This window comes from Stigmatopora nigra, chromosome 1 (genome assembly GCF_051989575.1).
Source record: "Stigmatopora nigra isolate UIUO_SnigA chromosome 1, RoL_Snig_1.1, whole genome shotgun sequence".
NCBI classification, from domain to species: Eukaryota; Metazoa; Chordata; class Actinopteri; order Syngnathiformes; family Syngnathidae; genus Stigmatopora; species Stigmatopora nigra.
Window position 1 is genome coordinate 12217072 of NC_135508.1, and position 27474 is coordinate 12244545.

The following is a 27474-nucleotide window of genomic DNA, read 5'->3' on the forward strand; positions in this document are numbered from 1 at the left end:
AAACAATGCAAATGGGGGACAGGCACTTTAAAAAAAAAAGTAATTCTGGTTGTGAGATCATAACCTGAATTTTTGTAATTTTTTAAAAATTTTGCTGCCAATTCTGGTTGTGACATCATTCTTTTGTTTTAGTGGGAGGGGCCACACCAATGAGCTTTAAACTGCTTTGACTAAATAATCCTTTAAATTTAAGGTACCCTCCTACTCCCATTTTTTAAGGTGCTGTACTCTTATGTATAATAAAGATACAAAGGGTAAGATTGTTTTTCTAACAACCCTATGTGGAATGAGCTTTGAAATTTAAAGTAGATAAAGTAGAGCGTCTTCAATATGAGTTTGATTGAGAAAGTCCAAGGTAAATTTGTTACCACCATCATGAAACAATGGTGTCACTTTATTTTGAAACATTGTTATGGTGTGTTTTTCAATCTCGTAGTTACAGCTTCACATTCTCGGAATGCAACACCAGCATAATATAAATAGAAACCTATTTACAGCCGCTGTTCTTAAAACCTTCCCTCTAGAAAAAGTTGTTTGTTCAAGAAACTCCCGCATGGATGCGTAGATGAGCCACATGACAAATCGTCCCATAGGTCGAAAAACCTCAGGATGGTTTCAAATAGCGTTACCAATCCCAACAATCCTTCCCGCCACTTTGAAGTGCTTGAGCATCGTGGAATAAAACCAACATGGAATCCAGTCGGGCTAACAGAATCAGTTTACGTCCATATGTTGGTATTTAACTCTTTGACTGTCGAAGGGCCAAAACCCATCTAAAAGTTAGCATTTTTGTCGAGCTAGCTAACACGTTTACACTGTTTGAAACAACTGATGAGAATGCACACGTGTCATTGAAAAGGAAGTGAGTACGCAATAAGTGAAAGTTTTCACAATGTGAAAAACGTTTTTTTCTTCAGGACGATGGGTTTAGAAATTAATCGTTACACTAAGTTAAAATGGCGAGCCAAAAGCAAAAACTTCCAACATTTTTGAAATGTATATTGCTGAAAAAAAACTTTGGTTGAACTTTTTGGGGGGGATTTTTGTAGTTCTGATACAAAATTCATATTTAGTATTTCGGTAAAGACGGATTTAGAAGTATTTGGCAGCTTTGTAAAATGCAATTCTTAAGACGTGTACATTCTACCAGCATCGGGCAGCCAAAAGGTTAAAAACTATTACGATATTAACGAAGCGATGAACGATGCTGTAATGATGGAGTGAACTTGTGGCACAGTGGGAAGAAAATAAATGGCGGAATCCGTCCAAAAGTGTCTACGTACCGCCAATGACAGAGGCGCATGTTAGTTCACGACAGGTGGAGAGCCGCTGTCATTTGTCGGCGACGGCGGCCGCCATGGGCACGCGCATGCTTCCGCGAGCCGTGGCCGCCAGCTCTTCGATTTCGGCGTTTAAGCGGCGGATGACCCACTCCATGGCCTCGCGACCCTGAGACGTTCAAAAGAAAAAGAAATGGGTAAGTTGAGGAGACGCAGTGGCGGGCCGGGGAAGTCGGAGTGGGACGTTACCTTGCCGGCGTTGACGGACATGGTGTTCGCCATGAGGCCTTCGAGGTAGCTACTTAGACTGACGCCTTTCACACTGATCAGAGCCTCTTGGGTCAAAATTGTCCTGCTCGATGAGGGAGGAAAAAAAATGGATTTAGAAAGTGAAATGATCTTCATCTAATATATAAAAGTTTGTGTGTTTTTAAGTCATTCGCTGCCATCCCTAGCTTTGAAAATGTGTTGTGGTCATTACTTAAAGGAGGAGATTGATATTAAAAACACACATTGCCATCAAGGGCAGATAAACAGTGAAGCTATGTGAGATCACAAGAGAGCTGGAAAACCAAATGTACAACATATAAATTTATTTTTGTTTCTTTCTGGACAGAAATGTATGATAAATGTTTAAAATGGATTTTGATGGATAGGCAGGGAGTCTGCCCTGTATCCCCTCCAAAGTAGTCATTTACTTTAAAATGATAATTATTATAATCTGATTCTGATTTCAATGCTGTAGCGTGTGCAAATATTTACAGATAACATGAATGCATACTTGTCAGGATGGTGTGGATGAGGTTTATATGTCAGCTTCTCATCTACCGACACCAGGTTTGTGAAGGAAATCTGTGAGGAGGAAAAAAGATTTTGAGGATCTCAATTTGCACACACAGTGACATGTTTCGAGATGTTATTGTTATTTTATTCTTGGTCAAATAAGCAAGCTTTTCGAGCAATGTTGTTGGAACACGTGCATGTCTCAAGACTCACATTTGTCGATTTCAGCTCAAAGGTCTTGTCTTTGGGGTCCACTATCGAATGTTCTTGGACATACGTGCATGTCCTCGTTAATCCAATGATCTACAGCAAAAAAAAAAGTTTTTCGTTTGTTAATCTTTGTTTTCAATCCCCTTTCCCCCCCAAAGTAACGACAATTTGCACATACAGATTTGGCGATGGCGGGAAGACCCCACTCGGTGCTGAGCAGTCTTTTACTGTGCAATCGTCCCTCCGCGTCCACACTTCTGTCCAGGACGTCCACGCCAAACACATTGGGGTTCATGGGGTTGGGGTACTTCTGCATGGCGGCCTTGGTCACCGTCTCCCACGGGTGGCTTTTAAAAACACACAGTATAGCATGTCAATCATGTGCTGCCATTGACTACGAGAGACGTCCAATCCATTTGAACTGGGAGGCTTGGCAATGACTCGTCGGCTGTTAGTGGAAAACGCCCCCTTTCCTCTCGACCAGCAGACTGTTATGTAATCACGATTATGTCATCTTCTACACTGATAAGTGATAACTGATATGATTGAATAATATCTTTTGTTAGTGATATGTTCTAAGACACGGCCCGATAACGGCGAACTTTTTATTGCTCACAAAGGAGACAGGAGACGACATGATTCAGTGGTCAGTTCCAAAGGCTGAAAAAATGGTTAATAAAAAGTCAAACGCACTGTTTTGGTACATTTGCTAGAACTTTCTATTATTATATGAAGTTGTGCAACTTGTGGCTAGCCGTCATGCTACAAAGACGCAGCGAAGTACGGATGCCTGTGTTTATTTTTCGGAAGTTGCGACTGAAAACTGAGACAAGTTGTCCAGACGCGGATAGACATGAAAAACTCACTTGAAAATGTGCTCTGACGCCCAGATTTTCATTTTGACGGCACAAGTGGAGAGCCGCTGACCAGCGAAGGTGACAGCGTGACCGCAGGAAGGAGGACGCAAGGATCGAGAGACAGACCGACGGACGGACGGAAGCGCGGATGGGACCCAAATCGAGAACGGCCTCTGGCACATACGCCCTCCTGTGGTAGATACTGGGAACGTATTTGTTTTTCTTCCTTCGTAGTTTTAATTTTTTTCTATTCATACATTTCGGAACCAAGAGTCTTTCACTGACCAGGTATTTTTAAGAATATTTTACCACCCTTACCACCTATACGTTAGAAATAACGGAGCGCATTAAACTGACGTCATCAGCCCGCGTCTTTTCTGCCCTTGAGAAGCTCAGGCAACACACCAGACTGTCAAGATGGTTGCTTACTGGAGACAGGCAGGACTCAGGTAAAAAACAAAATAATGTAATAAACAAACACATTTCCATTGCTTACTCTTTATTATTGCTTAAAAATGTCACTGATAAATGTATATGTTGAACGTATTGGTATTGTTGAGACCTAATCTGATCGATGCTCTGCTGGTTAGCCCCTGTGCTAATGCTAGTCGAAGTTTGTTCCCACACGTCTTGATATATGCAGGTTATCCAAATACTTTTGAACACATGACATAGCATCCCGCGGACCAACTCTCTGTATTTGTCCTCCGTGCAGCTACATCCGCTTCTCGTCCATCTGCGCTAGCGCGGTTCGGGCCTCGCTCAAGCCGCAGGCTAAAAGTCAGGCGATCAAGGCAGCTGAAGTCAGCGTCAAAGTAGTCAAACCCAAGACGGCATGTAAGTTCCCATTTCACACTCAATGCATTTCAATCATACGTTCTGAGTGTGTAGAATGTGAAGTCAAAACAAAAAAAATGAAGCGTTGTACTATGGAGCAATGCCATTTGAACCTGTTTGTTCGTCTGTCACAATTGTGCTTTTAACATGTGAATTTGTCCCTATGTTTTTGCAGAATGTGATCCTTTTGGCGTAGAAGACTTCTTTCCACAATTGTTGAAAAATATGGTGGACGACTTTGATGCATCTTCCCGTACATTGATTTGTAATTAAAGTTAAATTAAAGATGAAAAATGTGCCAGCATTTTCTTTCATTCTTTGGTTGAAATGGTTTTGCAGCTGATAAAATCAAACACCTTACCTTGCTGACATGTTTTTTTAAATTCTGTGAAAATACAAATGTTTACATGCCCAAAAGGTTTGAGTGCATTAGATTGACTTGGGACTATTGTCAGAAAACACCAAAACACGTCATGTTGCTTTGAGAAATTCCACATTTATTTACAAAATCAAATCATTGGCCATTTGTTCACTATTAGAAATGCATGCAGTCAACAATTATGTATCTAGCTGGCATCCATATGTTGTTTTTGATTAAAACCTGCCGTGTAATATAACACCATCTGTAACATTGCAATACTGTTATCATACTTAACATGTGAACCCTATCTTGCGTCATTCAGTCATTTACAAAACATTTTTTAGTCGCTAAAGATGTACCTGCCTAGCTGTCCTTTTCTCTGGTCATCTTGATCATGGTTTCGGGGGATCTGTAGAGGAAGATGAGCTTTTCGAAGAGGGTCTCCTCCAACTCCATCTCACCGGTCTCGCGCACCACAAAGATGTCCGTGCACAGCTTGAGGACACGGTCCACGCAGGGTAACTCCTCAAACATGATGGAACGTGAGATGCCGTTGAAGAACTCCCTCACAAACTTGCCCACGACCAGCACCACTGACATGTAGAGCCCCACGATCCTGAGAATGACACGTATTAGGACGCCGCTACCATCGAAATAAAGCTGTGCCATTCTTTTTATAGTTTGGCCGATATTCCGAAAAACCCATATGGGTTGATCTCTTCATTTTTGTACGTACCCGTGTCCAGCCAAAAAGCCGAGACTGGAGGGACTGACTTTGTCACTGAACACCACCATCTCAATGGTGTCACACTTTGGGTCGGAGGGGTCGGAGGTGGGGGAGCACTCCTGTACCATCCACCATTGATCCGCCTCCCGCTCCGAAGTGCCGTTGACCTTTCGGAGTTTCATTGACAGGGGCCGGAAGAAAGCCAGGAGGTCTGGACGGTCAGTTTGGCCTGTGGGAGAGTCCTGTGTGTTAATTATGTCTTAATTTTTCAGTCTCACCACCAACAACTTGTTATGCTGTTTTTAGGCTAAAGTTATTAAAAAATAAAATACAATTTTTATATGTTAAATTAATGTGTGGGTTTTCTCTGGGTACTACTCCTACATCAACTTGTTATGCTGTTTTTAGGCTATAGTTTATAAAAACAAACAGTTAATATGTTAAATTAACAGGTGGGTTTTCTACTGTTTTCTCCTACATCAGCTTGTTATGCTGTATTTTTAAGACTATATTTTAAAAAATTAAAAACAGTTAATATTTTAAATTAACAGGTGGGTTCTCCTCTGGGTACTCCTGTTTTGTCCTACATCCCCAAGTCATGCTTGGCGGGTATAGGCTCCAGCACAAACCCGCGACCCTTGTGAGGATCAGCGGTACAGAAATTGAACTAATCAACTTGCCCTATAAAAGGTTAAAGACGTCAAGTGTGAATTTTCAAAGAGCTGTCCATTGTCATGATGTTTGTTCCTGAGGGTGTTAAAATAGCAACTCACCCACATTCATCCTGGTTGCCATTTTGGATTCGGTTCCTCTGTTACCCCTTAGGAACTTGGGCAGCAGGGAGTTAATAATCCTAGCAAGAGAAAATCCCATAACAAGTCACGGACAAAAAAATGAACACGTTTGGATGGCATATAAAGGTCCAAAATGGTGACTTACACGTGTTTGCTACTATCGCCTTTGAGCATGCGGACGATCCCTTCTTTCAAGGCCTTGTCTTCAGACTTGACCGTGTTTTCCCCTTCCGTCTTGACATTCATCGATATAGTGGCATTTCTTTAAAAAAAAAAAAAAAGGTGTTGACGGTTTAGGATGGCGTAGTAAATCTGTTTGGCAACATTTAGCGGGACGAATCACGTTGTCTTCCGACCTGAGCAGCGTCCATCGTAGGGTCACGTAGAAATGAGGGGAGGAAGTGAGCTCCTGGATCATCGCCTCCCGACTGGCCGGGCTGATGCTCCAGAGCAGGCTGGCGTCGCTCTTGATCTTGGCCACGATAATATCTTCGGCCTCGTAGTTCATGATGAACTGCATGGCGGACTTGGGGACAAAGAGTCCATAAAGCCTCTTAGAATTGGGACATGTGGCAACTAATGACCAAAGTGTAAGATTTTGAATCAACTATTATCGTGTCTAATTCATTCCGTTGAATTGATTGAATTGGACTTTGGTTTTGTTGGCGGAAAAAAAGAAGAGCTCACTGGGTAGGTGGCGTAGATTTTGGTCAGCCGGTTGAATCCGGCTTCGGAGTATGAGACCAAGTTCTGCTCCTGGGCGCTCATGGTGAATAGAGGCTAAGAATGCACAAAAACACATCATTCGGATAACATGAATTTGACGTCTATTGCCGTGAATGGAACCCGGACAGGACTTCACAAGAGATGAATACAAAACAAAAACAAAAATCTGAAAATAAATCCATTAATTCACTATCATAATTAATAACATATTTTTAAGATAGGAAAAGCTATCTTAAAAATATGTTATGAATTCATGGAGAGAAAGCAAGTGAACGACTGTTCACCTCGTAACCAGCGATGCCGAGTTGAATGGACACGTCAACCGGCTGATTGGTGACGCCGGCTGCCGATTGGACGAGAGACATGAAGAGCAGCGGAAACCAGATGATGCCGATGAGAACAAAAATGAGGAGTCCTCCCATTCCGTATTTCACCACCTTTTTCTTCTTCTGTCCCGGCGTGTGTGGAAATTTCTGAAACAATGGCGCAAATAAATGGGCTGCCAAGAAACAATATAGCGCCCATTTTTAATTTTTTTACCTTTTCCGACTCCCTCCAGCACTTGAGGATAAAAATATTGGCATAGATGTCTTCCACGCAGATCCAGCTGGACAGGGACAGAGTGGTGTCGGTCCACACCCAGTCCATCACCGCCCTCAACTCGGTCAGGAACGGGACCAAGCGAAAGCTGAAAGTGACCAGGAGGATAAAAGGTCAAATCGTCTCAATCAGAGTGACGTCCTGTTCACCCGTGGACGAAAAACGCCACGCCTCGTACCCTTGGAAGAGGAAAAGGTTGAGGTAGTTGAAGTTCTTGGTGAGGAAATTCCCCAGGATGCGATTGGGGTAGCCACATTTAATTTGATACGCCGATAAGCCAAAGTAAATACACTTGACGAAGTACCACAGCTGGGCCACGGGGTTACGGTTGAACCTCCTGGACGGATAACCCAACAAAAAACAGAACGGCATCAACCACCGGTTATCGGCACTAGAAATAAGCCAAGCCTTTACCTTTCGGTGACACCGGGCAGGATGAAAAACATCCAGAAGTGGATGCCGAACACCAAAGCCACTTGGAAAACACACTTTCCAAGCAAAGACTTCTTCAAGTAGAGGGCCCGGTCTATGATCATGGTACCGAACTGGATGAGCAACATGACCAGGAAGGCTTCGGGGACCTGGTCTTCCGATAGCGACTCGGTGATGTCGGCTGCCGCTGAGTATTTCTATACATGCAGACAACAAAGTCAGTGCTACCAGGTCACGGGTGGATCTTCAAAGGTATCAACGATTCACACTAGGGGCAATTTAGAGAGAGAGCATGCATGCTTTTTAATTGTGGGGAAGTATCAGAGCACCCAGTGAAAACTCACGCATGGGACATGCAAACTTCAGACAGCGAGAACCAACCTGAGATCGAACCCTCGACCCCAGAACTGCTAGGCCCACTCGTTATCCACTCAAAAACAACATTTTCATCGACTTAGATTTAATGGTGCTTAACAAATTCACGTCTTGATTAATATCCATTAATTGTTACAACCCTAGCATCCAAGCATGCAGTCAGTTTTGGGCATTTCAGGAAGGTTCAATGTCACTTTACCCCAAAAGCCCAGTATCCATAAATGGTGACGATGAAGTTGACCACATCGATGAGAAACATGAGCGCGTAGACGTCACACACGGGACTGTAGTCGGGGTGTATGATATCGTAAAAAAACTGCCTTATGGGTAAGTAGATGTGAAGGGCCCTGGAAAGGAACACACGTTTTAGATGGATGGGTTCATATGGAGGACAAACTTGGTGACATTTTGATACACAGACTGTATTTTTGTGACTCACACTTCAATGATGGTGGTTTTAGCTTGTAGCATCCGCTCTCTGATCTGCTGCCTCATCCTCTGTCGCTTGGTCAGCGGGGCCTTTTGGCGACGCCGCCTTTTCTTCTTGCTGTTCTCCCTCTTGGGTTTGTCCACTTCATAAAAAAATAAAATTAATTAATAAGTATATCGTCTCAGATGAAGATGCCATTCAGTAGTGGCAGAAGAACTGTTTGGAGTAACCACATTTCCGCACTATAAGTTGCACTTTTTGTTTTTTAGGTGGGTCTGCATTGAATACTCAAGTGGAATTTATGTATGTTTTTTTTATCTCTCTAACCACAACAGCCCGTTATTATTATTATTATTATCATTGTTTTCTTAGATTATAGTTATCTGAAAAACTTCTGTTAACGAATGCCAATTTAGCTAATTTTTCGCCATTTTACCATTGTTATGGTAACGCATGTGTGTCCTTTGTTTGTAATGAAATAAAATAAAAAATGCCCTCCCAAAAGTGCAATTTGTATATATTTTCCTGTTCACCATCCGAGTCTGTGGAGTTTCCTTTCTTCAGCTTGTGAAAGATGGAAGTGGTGGACGACTGCAGAGGGAGAAACTTGAGTCTGCGGCGAGCTGGTTTCTCCTTTTCTCCTCCACTAACTTTCTTCTTGTCCACCTTCTTCTTGAGCTTCTTGAAGAAATCCGGCATCTCCACTTCCTTGTTGTCCCACAGCCCGTGACACTGTGCCGTCATGAAAACCAGTACACGATATATTCCTGTCACACACACTTTAACGCTATGAAATAATCCAATTCATTTGGGTTAACCTTGAGAATGGAGCGGTGGAAGAAGAGAGCGAGCAGCTGAATGAGGTCAAAAAGGACGTAGCCGTCCTTCTTCTCCACCCCGATGATGTTAGGCAGGGCGAAGGGACGATCGGCATTGATGCCACGGTAGGCCGAGGTGGTCCAGGGGAAGAAACCGAACTGGAAAAAGTACTTCACCACCACGTTCAGCTGTAAAGAAACACACAAGTTTTGTGGGATTAATGCGGCAACCAAATGTCATTTAGTTGGGATATTGAACTGAAGAAAAATCCCTGTACTGGTATATTCAATGACTCCAATTTAAATATTGCTAGATGTAGCTAAACACTCCCTCAAATTGAGACAAACTTTCTTATATCCACTAAAAACAGCATACATTTGAATGTAAATCTCCTAAAAGTACTTCAATACTATCTAAATATTAATGATGGGCACCAATACTCCCTAAAAGTGATCCTGACACTCTTAAATTTAATGAAATATTAACTAGAAATGTACATATTGTATTGTAATGCTCCTTAAGTTATTTAATCATTGATACATTTATTAGGATATAGTCCATAAAACTAATCAAAACGATCTAGATGAAATCCTACTGACTTCTATTAGTAAATCATTTTACATAAAATCTAAAATCTTTCCATCCAGTATTTCGATTCTAAATACAGGGTGACCCAAAAAGATGCGTACCCATCAGTTTCGAAAACGTTTCCATTGGTACGCATCTTTTTGATTCTATTGATGCACTAAAATACTAAAATGTCATTTAAAGACAGTATTCCTGCAATAAGTGCAACGGTGTACGACTACAAAAAAAATCCTAAATACTCTAAAGAAATGTTATTTTTAATATTTTTAAATGTGACCTAAATGTACTAAATAAAATATGAATTTTGCAAAATGTCACATATTTTTACTTATTAAGTTCAAATTGTACACCGTTTTTAAGAATAACTATGCACTTTTTTTAATATATGGTGGTGTACCTCCGTGTAGATGATGGCGGTCATCCAGAAGCGCTTGGAGGGCCGCGGCACGGACAACATGGCCCACATGAAGATGAGGATGGGCAGAATGAGGGAGAGGAGTGACGCCGACACAATGTGGTTGAGGATGATGACAAAGTAGCACAGCATCTCTGACTTGGAAACCATGGTATTGTAAAGGGCGAAGATCATCTTGAGCGGCCGCGGAAGCCTCAGGAAGAACTTGTCCGACTCGGAGATCTCCTCATTTTCAAACATTCTGCAATCAAAGTTGGGTACAAGGAGAGCAAATCAACCACATTCGATTGCAGCGTATTGTGTGTGTGTGTTATTGTTGTGTGCCGACTGACTTGTTGAGCAGCAATTCGCTGGCGGTCAGGTTCCTCGTTTCTTGGCTCAGAGGTCTGGGTGCATCCGAGGCATCCATACTTTTTTCCAAGTCGTCCTCTCTCAAGCCAGGAAACGAGCATTCTGGGTACTCTGGCTGGGATTCCCTTTCCAACTTCTCGCACTCGACCCTGTCATCTTGTTGCTCCAATTCGGGCTCATCTTTCTCGTGCCACTTTTCATCCAAATCTTCTTCTCCATCTTCTTCTTCCTCCATGTTGTTTGACTCGGAGTCACTGAGAAAAAAAGCAGTAAAGAGAAATTCCGTTTCAGTCATTTTTTTTTATTTAACAACATTTCTGGACTATTATTTGTACTTCTGTATTGAAAAAAAAACAATTAACAGGAACCCATTCTCATCAAATGGGAATCAGATAACACAAACATACATTGAAAGTATTTCAATATTTCATCTTTGCACGGACCTTTTGTTGCCAAAATAATGACGTGAAACCCCAGAACAACTCATTTTCTCTAGTAATTTACAATTTTAATCTCGCAATATTGTATTGTATGACTTCATTCTTCACTTGGCATTTTTTGGCTATTGAGACTTCTACATATACACAGTTTTGACTTGTAAGCCAAAAAATACACGGTTCATTTTTTCCCATTTCCCTTCACCTCGGTGAGAGCTCATCGACTTCGTAGGAGGTCCAGTCCACGTTGGCAGACTTGCGCAACCGCTTTCTGAGATGGTTGGACAGCGTCGTCACGGGCGGTTCGTCCAGCTCCTCCTGCGTGGGCTGCCGGGAACCCAGCATGGTCTCGTCTGTCATGCAGCTGACAGGCCATCAGGGGAGAAAGCAATTTAAGACATGTGCGCATTGCTCACATCATTGGTTTAGTTTTGAACACGCATCTCTTTTAAGGCGCAAATGTCTACGCGCTTCTGCGTCTTATAAACATGACATGTTCAAAGCATGACAACATTAGCAATTGACGATGAATGAGACCATCTGGATTAGAGACGAAATGGGGAATATGAGATCGGTTTTAGAAACAACATACTTTTTAAAAAGATTTTTTTCAGGTACAAAGGTTGTGATACGGCGTATACAATTTGAAATGATAAAAAAATGTTAAAAAAAAACATAATATATGGGGAAAAACGTCTAAGTTGACAGGTAGGGCTGAAATGTAAAGAAAAAGCGAGTGAACCAAAAAAGAAAAGAAAGCTTAAGCACCCTCGGTTTATGGCATACCTGGAGACGCTGCTGGCCCAAGACATTTTGGAGGCCTGGCTTTTGAGTTTGACGTAGGCATGACGGGACGACGGTAGAACAGGTGGTGGCGAGGAAGGAGGTAGAGAGTCCTCTAGGTCTCCAGGTGAGGACATTGTGTTCCGACGGGACAACCAGCTTTCGTAGTACTGCTTCACGCTTTGCTGGCTCACCTCTTTGCCCTGAAGAACGAAGGGGAAAGCGGGAGATACAGTGTGAAAATGTGTCGTACGTATAAGTGGAATGGGGTGAGTTCTCACTTTTTTCTGCTGCTGGCTGAGTAGAGCTCTCTCAAAAAGCAGCACTTTGGAAATGTCCAGGTTTTCTTTGCAGAACGAGTTCAGACCCTGAGTCAGATCATCGAGAAGCGACTGAAGGAACACCACGCCAAATTTTAGGGTGTTGACGACACGCTGGAGGATGTTTTCTGGAGGGGAGAATAGTTGCTTAGCCACTTTTTTGGGTTCAAACGCAGTTGAATGGATGAGAAATAAACTGCTGACTTGTGTGTATTTGTTACCTTTTTCTTCTTCTTCACCTTCTTCCTTTGTTGTGCTTTCGTCAAGTTCCTCATCGCTCGAGTTCATTCTATCAATACCTAAAAGAAAAGGATTTCCGGCATTTTACAATAAGAAAATTATTCAGAACATTAAAATAAGTTAAGTCTATTAATTAAGATAAGTTTATGTTTTATGACAAGAAAAGGTATGCTGGTCGAGATTTTTCAAGGATAGTTTGTTGCCATGAGACAATTTTCCAGTAATTTGTGACATAGTATATTATCTGAAACTTTCCTAACGTTAAACTGTTTTGTGATTTCAAAAAAAGAGAGATGATTCCTTCATTTTGTTGTGTTCTCACTTTGCTGTGCCTGAAGTTTGGCTTTCTTCTTCTCTTCTTTCTTCAGTCGTCTCTTCTCTCTGCTCAGGTCCTTCAAAGCTGATTTGGAGCTGGTCACCCAGGCGTTGTAAGCCAACTAACAATACAAAAAGTGGACCAAATACATTTCACATTCAATTCTTTTTTCTTGGCACCAAGAGACATCTCATCCATTTGATCAGAGCCAGTGTGCCTCATCGTCATGGCACAAAACCAACGAAAGGCCTGGATGGATGGATTAGACGTCTGTTACCGTCAATAGTGGCCGATTTCATTTGACTTTTGACTCTGAACATTTTTCCTCTGCTTTCATCAAACCTGAAAAGCAGACTTTTTCTTTGGAGCTTCTTCTTCTTTCTTTTCTGGATCCCCTTCTTCTTCCTCCTCACTGTCGCTCTCAAATAGGTGGTAACCACAATTGTTTTCAACTGCGTAAAACAAATGACCAACATTATATCAGTAAAACTTTCCTATCCTGTAGTTTGTCGTGCTTTTATCGTGTACCTCCCGGGCGTGAGACCCAAGGCTTCCACCATTTTCCTGCATCCCTCTTTGCCTTCTCTTCATCATCTGCAAATATGAATCCATTCGCGTATTTCTATTCATATTTGCTGTCGCGTGACAGATTGCATTCATTATCTTGCATTACCAAATTTCTCTAAATTTTGATCCGAGGGAAGCCCTAATTTGTCCCCCGGCGTAGGTCGATTCTTTTGTTTGGATTTAATCTTATCCATCCTATGGGAAGATGCAAAAAGCTTACAGGTGGCTTCTAACGTTTGTAGGAAAAAGCATTAGGACCTCTGGGTGATAAATAGACGGAATAAAGAGCATTGGATGGATAATGAATGATGGCCATCATCTTACTGTTTCTTCAGTGTCTCCACGGATTTCTTCTCCATCTCCAGACGGGCGGCCACTTGCTTTTTGACCTTGGCCTCAAAGAGCTCAGCACCTCTTGGATGGCGAGAGAGATATTGAGGAAAAAGATACAGTAATCCCTCGAATATCGTGGCTTCACTACATTGCTGATTTTTTTTCTTGGGAATTTCTTTTTTAATATATTTTTTTGTAAGTTCATAAAAATGTGAAAATTTGTGCTGAAAATCGCAAGCAGAAGCCCCTCCCCTGTTCTCCGCCAGCTACTAGGACTTAATCCTGACTTTACAAACCTGGAAGCCAATATCTTTGCAGACTTCAGATCAGCCACCACATAAAGGAAATAGTAGCTGAGGAAGACCCTTCTCTGGGCTAAAAGGACAGTAAAACAGATGGCGTCCCACACAATGCCCGCCTCACCCTCGGGTAGCTCGCACTCGTCGTCCGGTTCAGCTGAAGAACACAAACAGAAAATCCTTTAGATTACAGTGGCTACCTTCATGATCCGAGCGCCTAACCTTACGAATTTTTCACCATACGAGCATCGTCATGAGACAAAATGAATCGCATTACGTGAACAAATTTTCACAATACAAGCGACTGCTGAAATTTTGAAAAGCCATTTATTCCCATCATGGGAAATACGAGTAGCTTGCATCAACTTAATCCCCGCACTTATTAACTGGAATTCAATTATTATTCATGGGGAAAATATATTCATGCTAAGCGGCACTTTCAAGCTTGGTCGTGGAACGGATTGTAGTCGCAACTTAAGTTTCCATTGTACTACAAAGTTATTAGACTAGATATCCAAAAATGTCAAGGTATATCAGTAATACACATCAATTTCAGAAGCTGGAAATGGCGGCACCTACGGACATCGTAGCCTTTTATGGTGCAGAACATACTGAAGGCCTGAATTAACCAGCAGCCATTCTTCAATAGACTGCCCAAGTATGCACAGGAACCAAGCTGGAGAAACAAAAAAGAATAAAAAAATGACATAACACCAAAATACAACGATATGGACACAAATATGGGCAAATTGGGTCAGTACGGTTCATTCATTCATTTATTTTCAGTACCACTTATCCTTAAAAGGGTCACGGAAGGTGCTGGAGCCTATCCCAGTCGGGGGACAGCCTGAATCGGTGGCCAGTCAAAGGACAAACATTCACCCTCACACTCATACCTAGGGGAAATTTTGAGTGATCAATTACTAGCTTAGCATGCATGTTTGGGGATGTGGGTGGAAATCTAAAGAAAACCTAGAAATTCTAAGCATCTCAATTGGCTCACCGAGAGAAGGTTCTTCATTGCGATGACGAAACAAGTGTAGCCAATCAGCCAATCCCAGAGGCGCAAGATGTATTTAACAGGTTGCATCAGTACACTGCTTGCAAACAACATGAAATAGAAGCAAGCCACCAGGTAGCCCATGCAGAAGATATTAATGCGAGTGGTGCCCGTGATGAAAATGAGGCATAGAACCAGCCAAAAGAAGTAGCTGAACACAAACACCTTCACCATGTCAAGGTAGGACCTGCCAATAGAGACAAAAAAAGTACATTTGCAAAAAGACAGGATCATTTTGTTTTTTTTTGCATTCAGTGCACTTATTCCAGACCTGCAGTGAAGGAAGTTGTCAACCGGTATGAATTGGTTGCATGAGCTGGGGTCCAGACTGCGACTGATCTCTACATTGTCTCCGGCTAACAGTCGTATGGCCGCCCTGTTCTCCTCCTCAAAAACCTGCCATTGCAGGGATGAGCACAACAGCAATAGATGGTCGTCTGCACCAGGGGGACAAGAGACAGACAAATCAATTCGCGGTCTGAAGAGACACAAGACATTTTTTTATGGCTACACATTATCATGAAGAGGAAAAGTCCTAACGCTGTAATAGTTGTGTTTAGACTGCATGGATGCTTTTAAGGTCTGTTACATTTTTTTCTTTTCAGCTAGTCGACTGTAAACATAACATCAGCTTTAACAATTAAATAATATTCACTCTATTTTTTTTAATCTAACTGTGCTTGATGGTGATACAAATATAAATCCCGGAACAATTTTTCAATATACTCACAGAATATAAACATAGGATTAGGACTCTTGGCAAAATCTGGCATGTAAAACCATTTGATGACATTGGAGGTCAAAGGTTGAATTGCAGTCCTCCAAGGGTAATCTAAAAGGGAACGCAAGCAAAAATATGAATATAAAGCATCATCATTTCACGTCAGTGACCGTGATGCTTATTCAAATTAGCATGAGCGTGAATCGTAAACTAGCGACAGACACAAACAGTCAAACTAAAATTCAGACATAGTAAAGGCAAATGAACACATTTACTTGACCAAATACGAAGGAAATGCCTTTCTTAGTTTAAATATGTATTTTTTTTTCAAAACGATGTCATACCGACACAAAGAGCAGGAGGAATGCCGATGCAGAGCAAGTACTGCAGGACTATGAGACCCGCAGTGAAGCAGCAGTACTTTGGCCACACCTCCCCGATGGCCTTCCTGCGGCGCCGCGACACCACCGCCATCAAGGCGAAGGAGTGAAGCAAAGCGTAGAAATCCATCCTTTGACCGACCACGTTGACCGCCACAATGAAACTCATCTAAAGTGCCGCAAATGGAATGTGAACGTCGAGGAGCCGGCAGAAAGGGACTCCCTCTTTTGACTCAAACCAAAGCTCACCTCCAGGCCAAATTTGTAGAAGAAGAAGTTGATATAGTATTTGATGCAAGGCCGTACGCCGTGGTCCAGGTGCTGCCGCGTGATGCCGTGGAAGAGGATGCCGAAAGGTGGCGTCTTCAGCTTGTTGTGGAGGCGGAAATAGATCTGGTGCCGATGGACCGTGGCCTCGAACGCCAGCAGACCCAACACCATCAGATGATTCTAACACCAGAAAAAAAACAGATTTCGTAGACCACTAACGACAGATTTTCATGCTGGACGAAAAAGTAAATGACGTATTTTCCGCAGTTTAAGGCGCACCGGATTTTAAGGCGTACCTTTAACGAAAATGTGATTCATTTATAAAGTGAGCAGGATTGTAAGACACAGTAGTAGTAAGTAGTGGTGGTGGTTGCGGTAGTAGTAGTAGGGAATTGTAAAATGCACCCACTAGATGGAAATGAAGTAGTCATACTAGTAGTAGTGATTAGGAGTTGTGTTATATATAAACTAAATGGAGCTGTGCTGAAGGGAATTTTATACAATGATAAGCCAATGTTGATCCATACGTAAGGCGCATCGGATTGTAAGGCGCACAGACGGTGTTGGAGAAAGTTTTTTTTAGTCACGTCTTATAGTGCGGACAACACGCTATATGAGGGGTGGCCAACTCAGGTACCCCAGAGCCGCTATCTGGTCTGTTTTCCATACCTCCCTCCCCTAACACACCTGAATCAAATGATCAACAGATCAGCAAGCTGTCCAGAAGCTTGATAGCCACCAAAAATATTTGATTCAGGTGTGTTGGTGGAGGAAGACATAGAAAACAGCACGGATTGCGGCTCTCGAGGACCAGAGTTTGACACCCCTGGGCTTTATGATATAGTAGTACCCTGAGACAAGGAAGGATTCGTCCTTCGCACTTTAGAAGCGCACCACACCAGTAGATGGGATCCACAGGCTCAATGTACAGGATGGACCGCTTCAGTAGCTCCATCATGTTGCCTCTCATCTCTACTCCAACTTCCAGGCCAGAGATGTTGGATGGTAAAATATTCTGAGATATGAAAAAGAAATACAGTAGTTTAAAAAAATATATTGTTTTGTTTACTTTTTTGTTTTAATCTTTTTGCTTGTCTTTTTTTCCATGCCTCTTTCTTTGCTTGTCTTGCAAAAAAAAAAAACTGTAAACACCATAGCTAAAAAATATAGTACGGCTGTCATAATATAACAGGTAATCGATAATGGTGGAGCAACACAGACATATGACAATAGTCACAGGGGGGCAAGTTTATTTTTTTATCTCTTGTGAAGATTATTCTTATGACCGCAGTTTAGAGTTTTGGTCAATAACATTCTAATAACTGTAAATAGGTTCCGAAAAAAAGTCAAATCATCTTCAATCATCATCTTGACAAAGATGCACTCACTGCCGTGCAGTTGGAGGAGTAGTCGAGAGGTTTGATGACCTTCAGCTGGTAAAACATTTTGCACACCACCATGACACAGGCCCACACGGCGGACACGCTGGACGCCGTTGGCCGCAAGCGTTGAAAAGGGATGGCAAAAACCCACAGGACCAAGAAGAGGGAGTTCATGAGAGAAACCTAGAAAGCAAGAGAAGCGGACAATGGCACCAGATGACGGCCATAAAACTTGGCCTTTATCTTTTCGCCCCCACCTCTTTCAAAGAAACCCAAATGATGCCCGAGGAAATGAATTTGAAGCCATGGAGTTCCATTAATCTCCAGCTCAGCTCCTGAAGTTTCTGGATGCCCAAGAGAGCCTGTATGAGGAGCAGGCTGGCCCGGTTCACAATCACAACCCACTTGTCCTCACAAATGTTGTCCATCGTTTCTAGGAGGGACACAAAAATCCAAAAGTGTGGGTGAAAAAAAGCTTCATTGACGCAGAATGATCATAAATCACAAATGAAACAGACATAAAGCTACAACCTTCTTCCTTCATCTCCTCCGGCTCTTCTACTTCTGAGGTCATCTGCACTTCGACGTTATCCAGAGTCTCCTGACTTTTTGCGCTGCCCACGTTCTCCTTCCGAAGTCTATACAAAGACAAAGCCATTAAAAAATGAATCATGGATACTATTCAAAATGTTCTGGAATAATACGTAATGTTATAAGTAGCACAAAAGTTCAAGTAAGAGACTTTTAGTCGTCAAATGCTTACCTTTGCCGTAACTTCTCAATATTTTCTTTAATACTGGAAAGACAGCAAGATAAGCGTTAAGAGAGGTTACGTTAATTGCTTTCGTATTTTGTGTCATAGGCTCAGAATGAATTCAATGCTGTAAATCTACTACCTTTTTTTTGCAATTCCATGCAAAGATGGATAAATACTTACAGGTCAGAAATCATGTTGATTGAACTGTTGAGTTCTTCCTCTCTAAGTAAAAGATGGATGGGGGGAAAATCATTTGATTGTACATGTCCGGTTCACCATCAGACTTTCTCAAATTCACACACAAATAAAAATATAAGGTTCCACCGTGCACCACACACCAACATCACCATCATTTGACACCACAGCGCTAGACTCTTTTTCAATAACAGTTTGTTTTCCTTCTCACCTGGGAACTTCCCGAACAGGAACATTGTCCATGTCACTGAGCGTGAGGAAGTCAGAGTTGAAATAATGCAGCTGAAGAATACAAGCCAAGAGGAACACTGCAGGAAGCAGGATGCGGGTGAACAGCTCGACCGTGTCATAGCGTTCCAAACCCAGATCTCGAAGACTAACAAAGATACATAGTGACACTCCAATAACCCCAGATCAGCCCAGCATCCACTCGACTCACCCATCCTCGGACATGCCCAGTATCTGTCGGAATAGCGCCGACACGCTTCGGAACTGGTACATGTAGATGGCGATCAGCACCAACATGGAGTAGCCCACCACCACTGCCCAGAACATCTTCAAGTATCGACGCCACAGATCAAAACGAACCTAAAATATAGAACACACAAAAAAAAACATGATCAACTTGAATTAAAGTTTCCTTTTTTTGTAAAGTAATGATTTACTGTCATTATACAAGTATACTGAGATTTAAAGTTTCACCACAAAATGCACAAATAACAACAAGAAACAGACAAAAAATCAAAAAGTAATCAATAATAAATAAATAGTTAGTCAACAACATAAATAAGTAGAGAAGTGCAAAAATAACAACAACGAACCAACAACCAAACAGATAAATAATCAATAAATAAATGAGTAATAAATAAATAAGTAGCTAGCATAATAAAGAAGTAGTAATCAACATAGATAAGTAGTCAATATGAATAAGTGGTCACATAAATAAGTGAGTTAGCAGCCTGTGGAGTTTCAGTGCAAGTACAGGTTAAGTCTTGATTAGGTCATTCCGGGGTTCGGAACGTAAGTTGAGTATTTTGACGACTCTTGAGAAGAAACTCTCCTCAAGTCTGATAAGATAATTTCGTGAATTTATACAGAAGTTGTTAACGAATCAATATGGGATCATTAAAGCTCTTGTTTACCTATTAAGGAATTACTGTCCCTACCGCACAATGCAAATAGACCACAGGGTTGCTGACGATATCCCAATAGAGAATTAATGGTGTCTTTTGCCCGCCGCCATTTCAGCCATTAAGGCATTTGTGTGCTAAGTGAGCAGCGTGGATCTAAAAGGTCAGCAGAAATGCAAGAAGGCTGAGGAAAACCAGGAAAACGCTAGCAAAAAAATGGATGCGGGTGCATTTAGGACTTGAAATCAATAGAGAAGGCTACTTTAACTGTTTCTCAGTCTCACGAGGTTACAAAATAAACATGCGTCAAAAATGTACACTCCGTTTTGATTGCGGACACACAGAATGAAGAACATACCTGGTAGAGGACGACGAAGCAGAGGAACAGGACAATGTAAAGAATCTTGTACACGACCACCTGAGCAAGTCAAACAAAGTCAAGATTATTGGAAATACGTAATCCATTTATATTCACATTTTAAAATGGATTGGATGTCTATTTCCAACAATGGCATCCAAAGAATTAAGATATAATAGGTCAAAACAGATTTATATAAAAAAAAAAATGTCACAGGCACAAAATACTACACACTCTTCTAAAAAAAGTTAATAGATAATAGATTTGACTTTGTTTTGAATTATTTGTATTTTCATTACTAACTCATTTAAAAAAAAATATGTATTCATTTGTTACTCATGAAATAATATAACATTCATTTAAATGCCATTTTAAACATTTTTTTCCAAAATGATCTTTCAGTTATTACTTGTAAATTGAAATACATGTCAATATATTTTTTATAGCGCATTCCAACACTAGTACTACAAATTGATGTCAAATGGGGGCCTCAAAATATTGTCCTGAAAAGGAAAAAAAATCATAAAACTGTAAACACAAAATATTACACTGCTTGGTTGGTTACAAGTAATCTAAATCTCAATGTACTGTATTGCATTTGAAAGAAAGTTAAAGCCATTTGTAAAAGTTTGTCAATGTGAAGTGACTTTGTAAAAAATATATACTGTTTAACAAGTGCATGTATACCGTTCCAGAGAAGCTGACCACAAAGAACATGGAACAACAGAAGAGGATCCAGTATTTGACTAAGAATCCCTTCACCCCTGAGATTAGCATGGCCACTACAGGAGAAGGCTGGCTTTCCTCTGCCTCTGCTGAAAATGGTTAAAAAACAAGGGAGTGAAAGACAGAGGAATCATTTTTCTTTCATAAAAAATGTGACATCTGCGTGAGAAATAAATGGATTATTGACATTACGTTGGATAACTTTGACTTCATCGAGTGATCTGGACTTCAGCTTCTGCTCTTCTTGCCTTTCTTTTAGCTGCTGGCGTAACATCAGCCAGAAGCTGAACGTGTAGAAAACCTGCGTAGAAAGCAAAACAAAACATAAAAATGCAGGGCTTTGGGAAAGATTGGTGGTGCTAAATGCTACTCTAAAGAATACCCAATTTTAGATCAATTTTCTGGCAAATCTTAATGTCACCTTAGGTCCCAAGTGGATGCAAGGAGCAGGGTGATAACTGTTGAGGTCAAAGTCCTCGATGACAGCCGGAGGCAGGCCGGGGTACAGCTCGGCCCGGCTCAGGCGCAACCCACTGACGAAGCCAAGAACCACCAGAACTGTCCCGTACGCTGCCAGGAAGGGAGCGGACATCATGGCGTATCGCCGCCGATCTCGCATCATCCAGATGATACACGACCATATAAGGAGGGCAAAGGTCAACCAGTTGGTGTAGGTTATACTCCACACCTTCAGAAGAGAGGGAATGTATAGTAAACTTAGTTTTTTCTGCCATGCTTAAAGGTTGCCGTAAATGTAATAAAGCACGGGTACAATTACGTACATTTTGAATGTCGTTAAAAAAAAGTTCCCCAAATTTTGGGGGAATACTTCAGAGGATGAGGAATGATATACTACAGTGGTACATACCCCTACTTACAAAATGATTAGCTTCCAGAACTTGGGATTTTTGTAAATAGAGCCGAATTTGATCTGTACCGTAAAGTTCCAAGCATTTACGCTAATATTGTTACAGTCTCTTATAATGAGTCCCCCACATTTTCTAGACTAAAATCCAGGTTGTATTTACCGCATGGGCGCTTGATTTGTCCATTAAGTTACAATATAATGAATTCCTAATTTACAGTTTGCCTTCCTACCATCATGATGATGAGGCCACTGACATAACTGTGTTTTTGGAGCAGCCGTCCAAAGATGACCAGACCACTTGGGCTTGATTCAGAAGGAGAAATTTCTGTCAGACTCGCTAAGGACTTTTCAGTCCTCTCCATTGCACATTGGCTGTCTGTAGCTAAAGGGACAAAAACAGAAGGCATTAGCATGTTTGCATTTAACGCAGCAATGAACACATTTTGAAAGATGATTAATATATGATTTTATCTACCGTGCGATGGTGAATTTATGCCTTCATATGTTGAGTGTGGATAGCAATTGGTGTATCCCCCATCCTCTCCATAGACTCCATGACATGGGATGTCTCTCATTAAGATCATGGGCTTTGGAAAGAGAATACATACAGTAAGCGAAAAATAGGAACGCCTATAAAATACCTCAAGTAAAAAAAATCCAGAACCTCGTCAGGTAGATACGTTTCCTCATCTGTGCTGCTCAAGAGCTAAAATTGGAAAGAAAAAAACATTTCTTTGAAAGCCTTTTTTTGGGTAAAGAATGCCAAAGTAGGCAGTTTATAACAAATCCCTTTTAGGACACAATGTAGACATGATTTATAGATTACATCGTGCTTATCTCCTGAGATGTAGACAACCCTGGAGAAACTTGGAGGAACATCTGGAGTGTAAATCGGACTATGTCCACCATCAAAGTTTTCCTATTAAAAAACACAGACACCCCCCAAAAAAACATGTATTATAACATTTTTTAAAAATACTTTTCAAAATGATAAACCTAACGTATACCGACCTCATCAGTGATTTGAACCCATTTATGTAGCAGTGTAACCAGCGTATAATACAACAGCAGCAAAACAAAGGGGTTGATGAAGTCCGGCCAGCTGATGTCGGGCTGGAGACCGATCGCGTAAGGGTCGGAACTGTTAGTCCGAATCACCCCCGTCATTCCGAATAGCCTAAGACAGAGAGATGGATTGAATTCAATTGGATGGATATCCCCATAATAATTCGCACATGACACAAAGCTATTGAACTCCCATTCCTCGACTCTGTACTCAATTATTTATTCATTCCAATACCTTGCAAAGACATCATCAGGGGGTACCAGCTGCTGGGACAGGGGCAGCTGGTAAACATAGAGGGCTAAAAGATGGCCTCCACTGAAGATGGTCATCATCACACAGAGACAGCTGAATAGAAGCAGGCTGATCGATCGGCCCATTACCCACCACCACACCAATCCGAGAAATGTTCCAAAATATACGCCGGAGGTGAGGGAAGGAAGGGTGATACCTGGAAATGTCCAACCAGTAAAAAAAAACTCTAATTCCAGCATTGGAATAACCCCAAATGTAGAGACTACACCTTACCGGCCAGTCCCAGTAGTAAAGTCACGACCACTTTGCCCGCAGTGTTCATGATAGTCGACAACAGGAGCCTAAATCCAGCCGCAAACATCAGGAACTTTTGAACAAACTGAGGTGGGACTGACTCAGCTGGTACCGTGCTCTCGTCTGAGCTGTCCGAGCTTTCGCTCCCTTCGTCGGACTCCGTATCAGAAGTTTCTAAGTCCTGCCCAATGCCAAACATGCCAAATCAGGTTCCTGGTTTTTGTTTTGAGTCTGATATGTTACCTCTGAGTGAGAAGTTGGGATCCCATTTTCGTGGAGGTTGACCTGCGGTGCTGCTCGTAGTAGTTTTCTGCAAAGTCTTAGTATGAAGAGTGTGGAAAGCAGAAGGCCAATGTCTGGCGCTAGCAGGCGTGCAATGTTCCCCGGGTCGACAGAACTGAATCTACAAAGGCCAGCAGAAAGAAAACAGTCACATTTGACCAATAATGGAGATCGACTGATACCGATGATAAGTAGTTAGAGGAGGCCGATGACAGATATTTGGCGCCGGTATTCATTTGCCGTAAAAATGTAAACATGGGGGACAACAAAATTGCCCAAATACTGGATGAATAAAGTTATCCAATCCAATCCAAAAAAAAAAATCATAATGAAATCCTTGAATTTCATAAAACTTTATTGTATCACACAAATATATTTATGAATATATTGACATATTAAAGAAATAACCAAGTAAAAATGATCCATTCTACCCATATATTGAGAAACGTACAACTTATGTTGATGTATGTTGCATAACCATCAATGTACGATTCAACTTGTTACCGTTGGTTGTGTACGTGTGTGTGTGTGTGTGTGTGTGTGTGTGTATTTCACGCGGCACAGAATTTGGAAAGAGAACAGTTGAGACGCGTCTCATAACTAACAAGTCCATCCACCAAAGAAACCAAGTCAGTATTTTCTTGGGAGTCCTTACCTCACGATACCCACGTGGTAGAGGACATCCTCCCAGAAGCCACTAACTGTTGACAAGATCAGCAGGGATATCAGAAAAACTGGTCAGGATGCTTTGTGCTGTTAGACAGTGATTTCGAAAAACCTTTTAAAAAAATTGCTCATGTATTTTTCCCACTTACCCTCTATTGTGATGTAGGCAAAGGGAATTTGCATGAAGCACTGCAGGGTGAGGAAGGTCAAACTAGTGTAGATGATCCTCCGCAGGAATCCACCCGTTTTACCTTTGGAGAATGATAAAAATGGAATAATGTTTTGTCAAAATACGCTAGGGGACAAACGTAATCGTGCTAGCTACAGGAAGAAGACATCCAAATACAGATACCCAAAATTTTAAACTTTTAATTGCGCCCTATGTGAGTAAATATGAAATTTGTATGGTTTACTATCACGTAAAAAGGGGAATTGCAATCATTAATAAAGGGAGCGATTGGCTAAAATTGTTATGTATATGTTTTCCGTTGAGATGTCCCATTGTAGCCTTGCTGTGCGTTTATAATGGTTGGGTTGGATTGTACATCCGATTCAGGATTTTCGCTGAGCCATTGACTTTGCTATTGATGTTTGAATTTTTTCCTAAAAGCTTCATATCACTTCCACCTCTCATCTAGAATCGCATGTAACTTTCTGAGTAAGCGGTCGTCTCGCAAAGCCACGACGAGCAGACCTGTACAAGCATACACGTGCAGGATGTTGCACACACACTCGGGCACTTAGGCCAAAGATAGTGAGCTCATATTAGCGGGGTGAACATTATTGTGGGCTGAATGGAGCTTTAAGAGACACACAGACTGAAAGGCAAACAGTTTTTAGAAGGACAGTAAAAGAAAGGTACAATGCTGACTCACCAATATTTCAATTCCTCACTGTAATTACCAAGCTATGTATAATTGATCTGACTAGTCCCACACATTCCCTTTTACAAATGATGTGTGTAGATGTGTTTTTGAATGAGGGATACCAAGAATTTTATTTATAAAATACAACAAATACATCAAAGCAAATATATCACTCATAATTGGACAAAGTAACTTTGATTAAGTTGCAGCACTGCGGAATGATAATCAGTCGGCATTATTAATTCATGGTTAAGCCACTTAATTGTAAGGCTCCATTCATTATTTCATTACCTTTATTAGGATCGATTTAAAATAAGAATTAACATTTGAAAGGTGCATGAGGGATATACTGGTATGTTGTTTTCAACCTGCTGTGTAATATTTATTTATATATATATATATATATATATATATATATATATATATATATATATATATATATATATATATATATATATATATATATATATATATATATATATATATATATATATATATATATATATTAATATACATATATATATATATATATATATATATATATATATATATATTAATATACATATATATATATATATATATATATATATATATATATATATATATATATATATATATATATATATATATATATATATATATATATATATATATATATATATATATATATATATATATATATATATATATATATATATATATATATATATATATATATATATATATATATATATATATATATATATATATATATATATATATATATATATATATATATATATATATATATATATATATATATATATATATATATATATATATATATATATATATATATATATATATATATATATATATATATATATATATATATATATATATATATATATATATATATATATATATATATATATATATATATATATATATATATATATATATATATATATATATATATATATATATATATATATATATATATATATATATATATATATATATATATATATATATATATATATATATATATATATATATATATATATATATATATAACAAACAAACCAATTTAAAACAAGGAGTCTCACCTCTCATTGTTACCAAATTTGGGTTCGGCATCAGCGGCAACATAAGTAGAAACAGGAAGTAAATGACGGACAATCCATTGTATCGGAAAGAAGCAGCTGTATATGAGCAAAAAAAGTAGAATTTTCACTTCATTTCATCTTTGGGGAAACAATATGGATAACTACAAGCATTACTGAAACATCATCAAATTTTGGAATTCTCCTTTGCTGATCCACACCGTTTGTGCACCTGGGCACTACACCCTCTGCGACTAAATTATGCAACACTATAATTATAAGTAAACAATGTGTGTGTGTTTAGAACATTGTTTCGACTGCAACTTAAATGTTTTTTTACTCGCTTTTGATGTTTATCATGCGTGATTTATTTGAGTCCATTTTTATTTTGTTTCTTCAATAGTGATTATTGTAGGACTATTTGTAATGGTAAATTATATTATGTTCATGGATTTTATTTTGTAAAATATTAGAATTGTATGACACACACAAAAATAGAATCACACACAATTATTGTTCTTGAATTAAATGGTAATCATATAATCATAAAACAATTAGAACGATACCAGGTACCTTGATTTAAGATTCACTACGCCTGTAATCTAATAGGAATGAGCAATATAGAAAAAGTGTCACGGCTGACAAGACCAAAAATATTTATTATCAATGTAAAGAAAAAAATCATACAAATAATAATTGGTCTGTTTTATTTTCCCTTCTCTTTCTAAACAGATCTTTTATTATTATGTATTTTTTTATTTAGGATTCCCGCTACATTTTTTTCAATATTGCACAGTACAGGTCATTTTGTTTCAAATACCAATTTTTTCTTCAAAAGTGGAGCATCAAGATTTTAACTGAAAATAAATCCAAATTAAAACACTTGGTAACAATGGACAGTCTCCTCATTTTTAATTTGATGTAGGATATCTGTGAAGAACAAATATCTGCAGCTTACAAGTTTTAAAGATAGTACATATGAGTATTTCCATTACTTCACGAGAAGCCCTTTAAGGACATTTGATAAAACGTTAGATCCTGACCAACTAAAAACGCAACTTGTGAAAAATATCAAGTCTGGTTACTGATTCTATTCCCAGTTTAATGGTAATCCAACTCACCAGCAAGCAGATTTAGTGGCAGTAATAAATTGTAGAGCATCCCGACCACCATGTCCCCAGCCATGACTCCCTGTTTCTGGATGGTTTTTAGCTCCCTCAATTTAGAAAAAAAAAT

General features: G+C 40.0%; 3 protein-coding genes across 3 annotated transcripts; 1 reads left to right on the top strand and 2 right to left on the bottom strand.

Moving 5' to 3' along the window:
- Positions 1–356: 356 nt before the first annotated feature.
- LOC144201556 (PRELI domain containing protein 3B-like) lies at positions 357–3309 on the bottom strand. The gene is made up of 6 exons (XM_077724288.1): positions 3140–3309; positions 2452–2620; positions 2277–2366; positions 2062–2132; positions 1530–1632; positions 357–1449 (listed from the first exon to the last, which is right to left on the bottom strand). Exons 1-6 carry the CDS (start codon positions 3169–3171, stop codon positions 1333–1335), a joined length of 582 nt encoding a protein of 193 aa, XP_077580414.1. The 5' UTR covers positions 3172–3309; the 3' UTR covers positions 357–1332.
- Positions 3310–3409: 100 nt separating this feature from the next.
- Positions 3410–4271, top strand: atp5f1e (ATP synthase F1 subunit epsilon). Its single transcript, XM_077724300.1, has 3 exons — positions 3410–3579; positions 3846–3967; positions 4143–4271. Coding segments are annotated over exons 1-3 (156 nt in total). The 5' UTR covers positions 3410–3547; the 3' UTR covers positions 4145–4271.
- Positions 4272–4500: 229 nt separating this feature from the next.
- Positions 4501–27423, bottom strand: LOC144205647 (piezo-type mechanosensitive ion channel component 2). Its single transcript, XM_077730162.1, is given in 56 exon segments — positions 4501–4944; positions 5065–5284; positions 5829–5908; positions 5995–6111; positions 6206–6375; positions 6537–6629; positions 6860–7048; positions 7116–7263; positions 7354–7512; positions 7590–7804; positions 8182–8329; positions 8422–8554; positions 8946–9144; positions 9231–9419; positions 10217–10475; positions 10567–10839; positions 11201–11386; positions 11809–12008; positions 12087–12253; positions 12347–12424; positions 12688–12802; positions 13024–13133; positions 13210–13275; positions 13355–13443; positions 13573–13662; positions 13878–14037; positions 14460–14556; positions 14884–15127; positions 15212–15377; positions 15671–15772; positions 16006–16210; positions 16291–16491; positions 17162–17326; positions 17700–17876; positions 17951–18126; positions 18225–18331; positions 18457–18489; positions 18631–18672; positions 18857–19021; positions 19085–19233; positions 20134–20193; positions 20821–20948; positions 21052–21160; positions 21281–21547; positions 21958–22109; positions 22203–22314; positions 22392–22433; positions 22554–22646; positions 22739–22904; positions 23028–23241; positions 23319–23520; positions 23583–23742; positions 24277–24322; positions 24437–24538; positions 26242–26337; positions 27360–27423. Coding segments are annotated over 56 exon segments (8148 nt in total). The 3' UTR covers positions 4501–4691.
- Between the last annotated feature and the right edge of the window lie 51 nt (positions 27424–27474).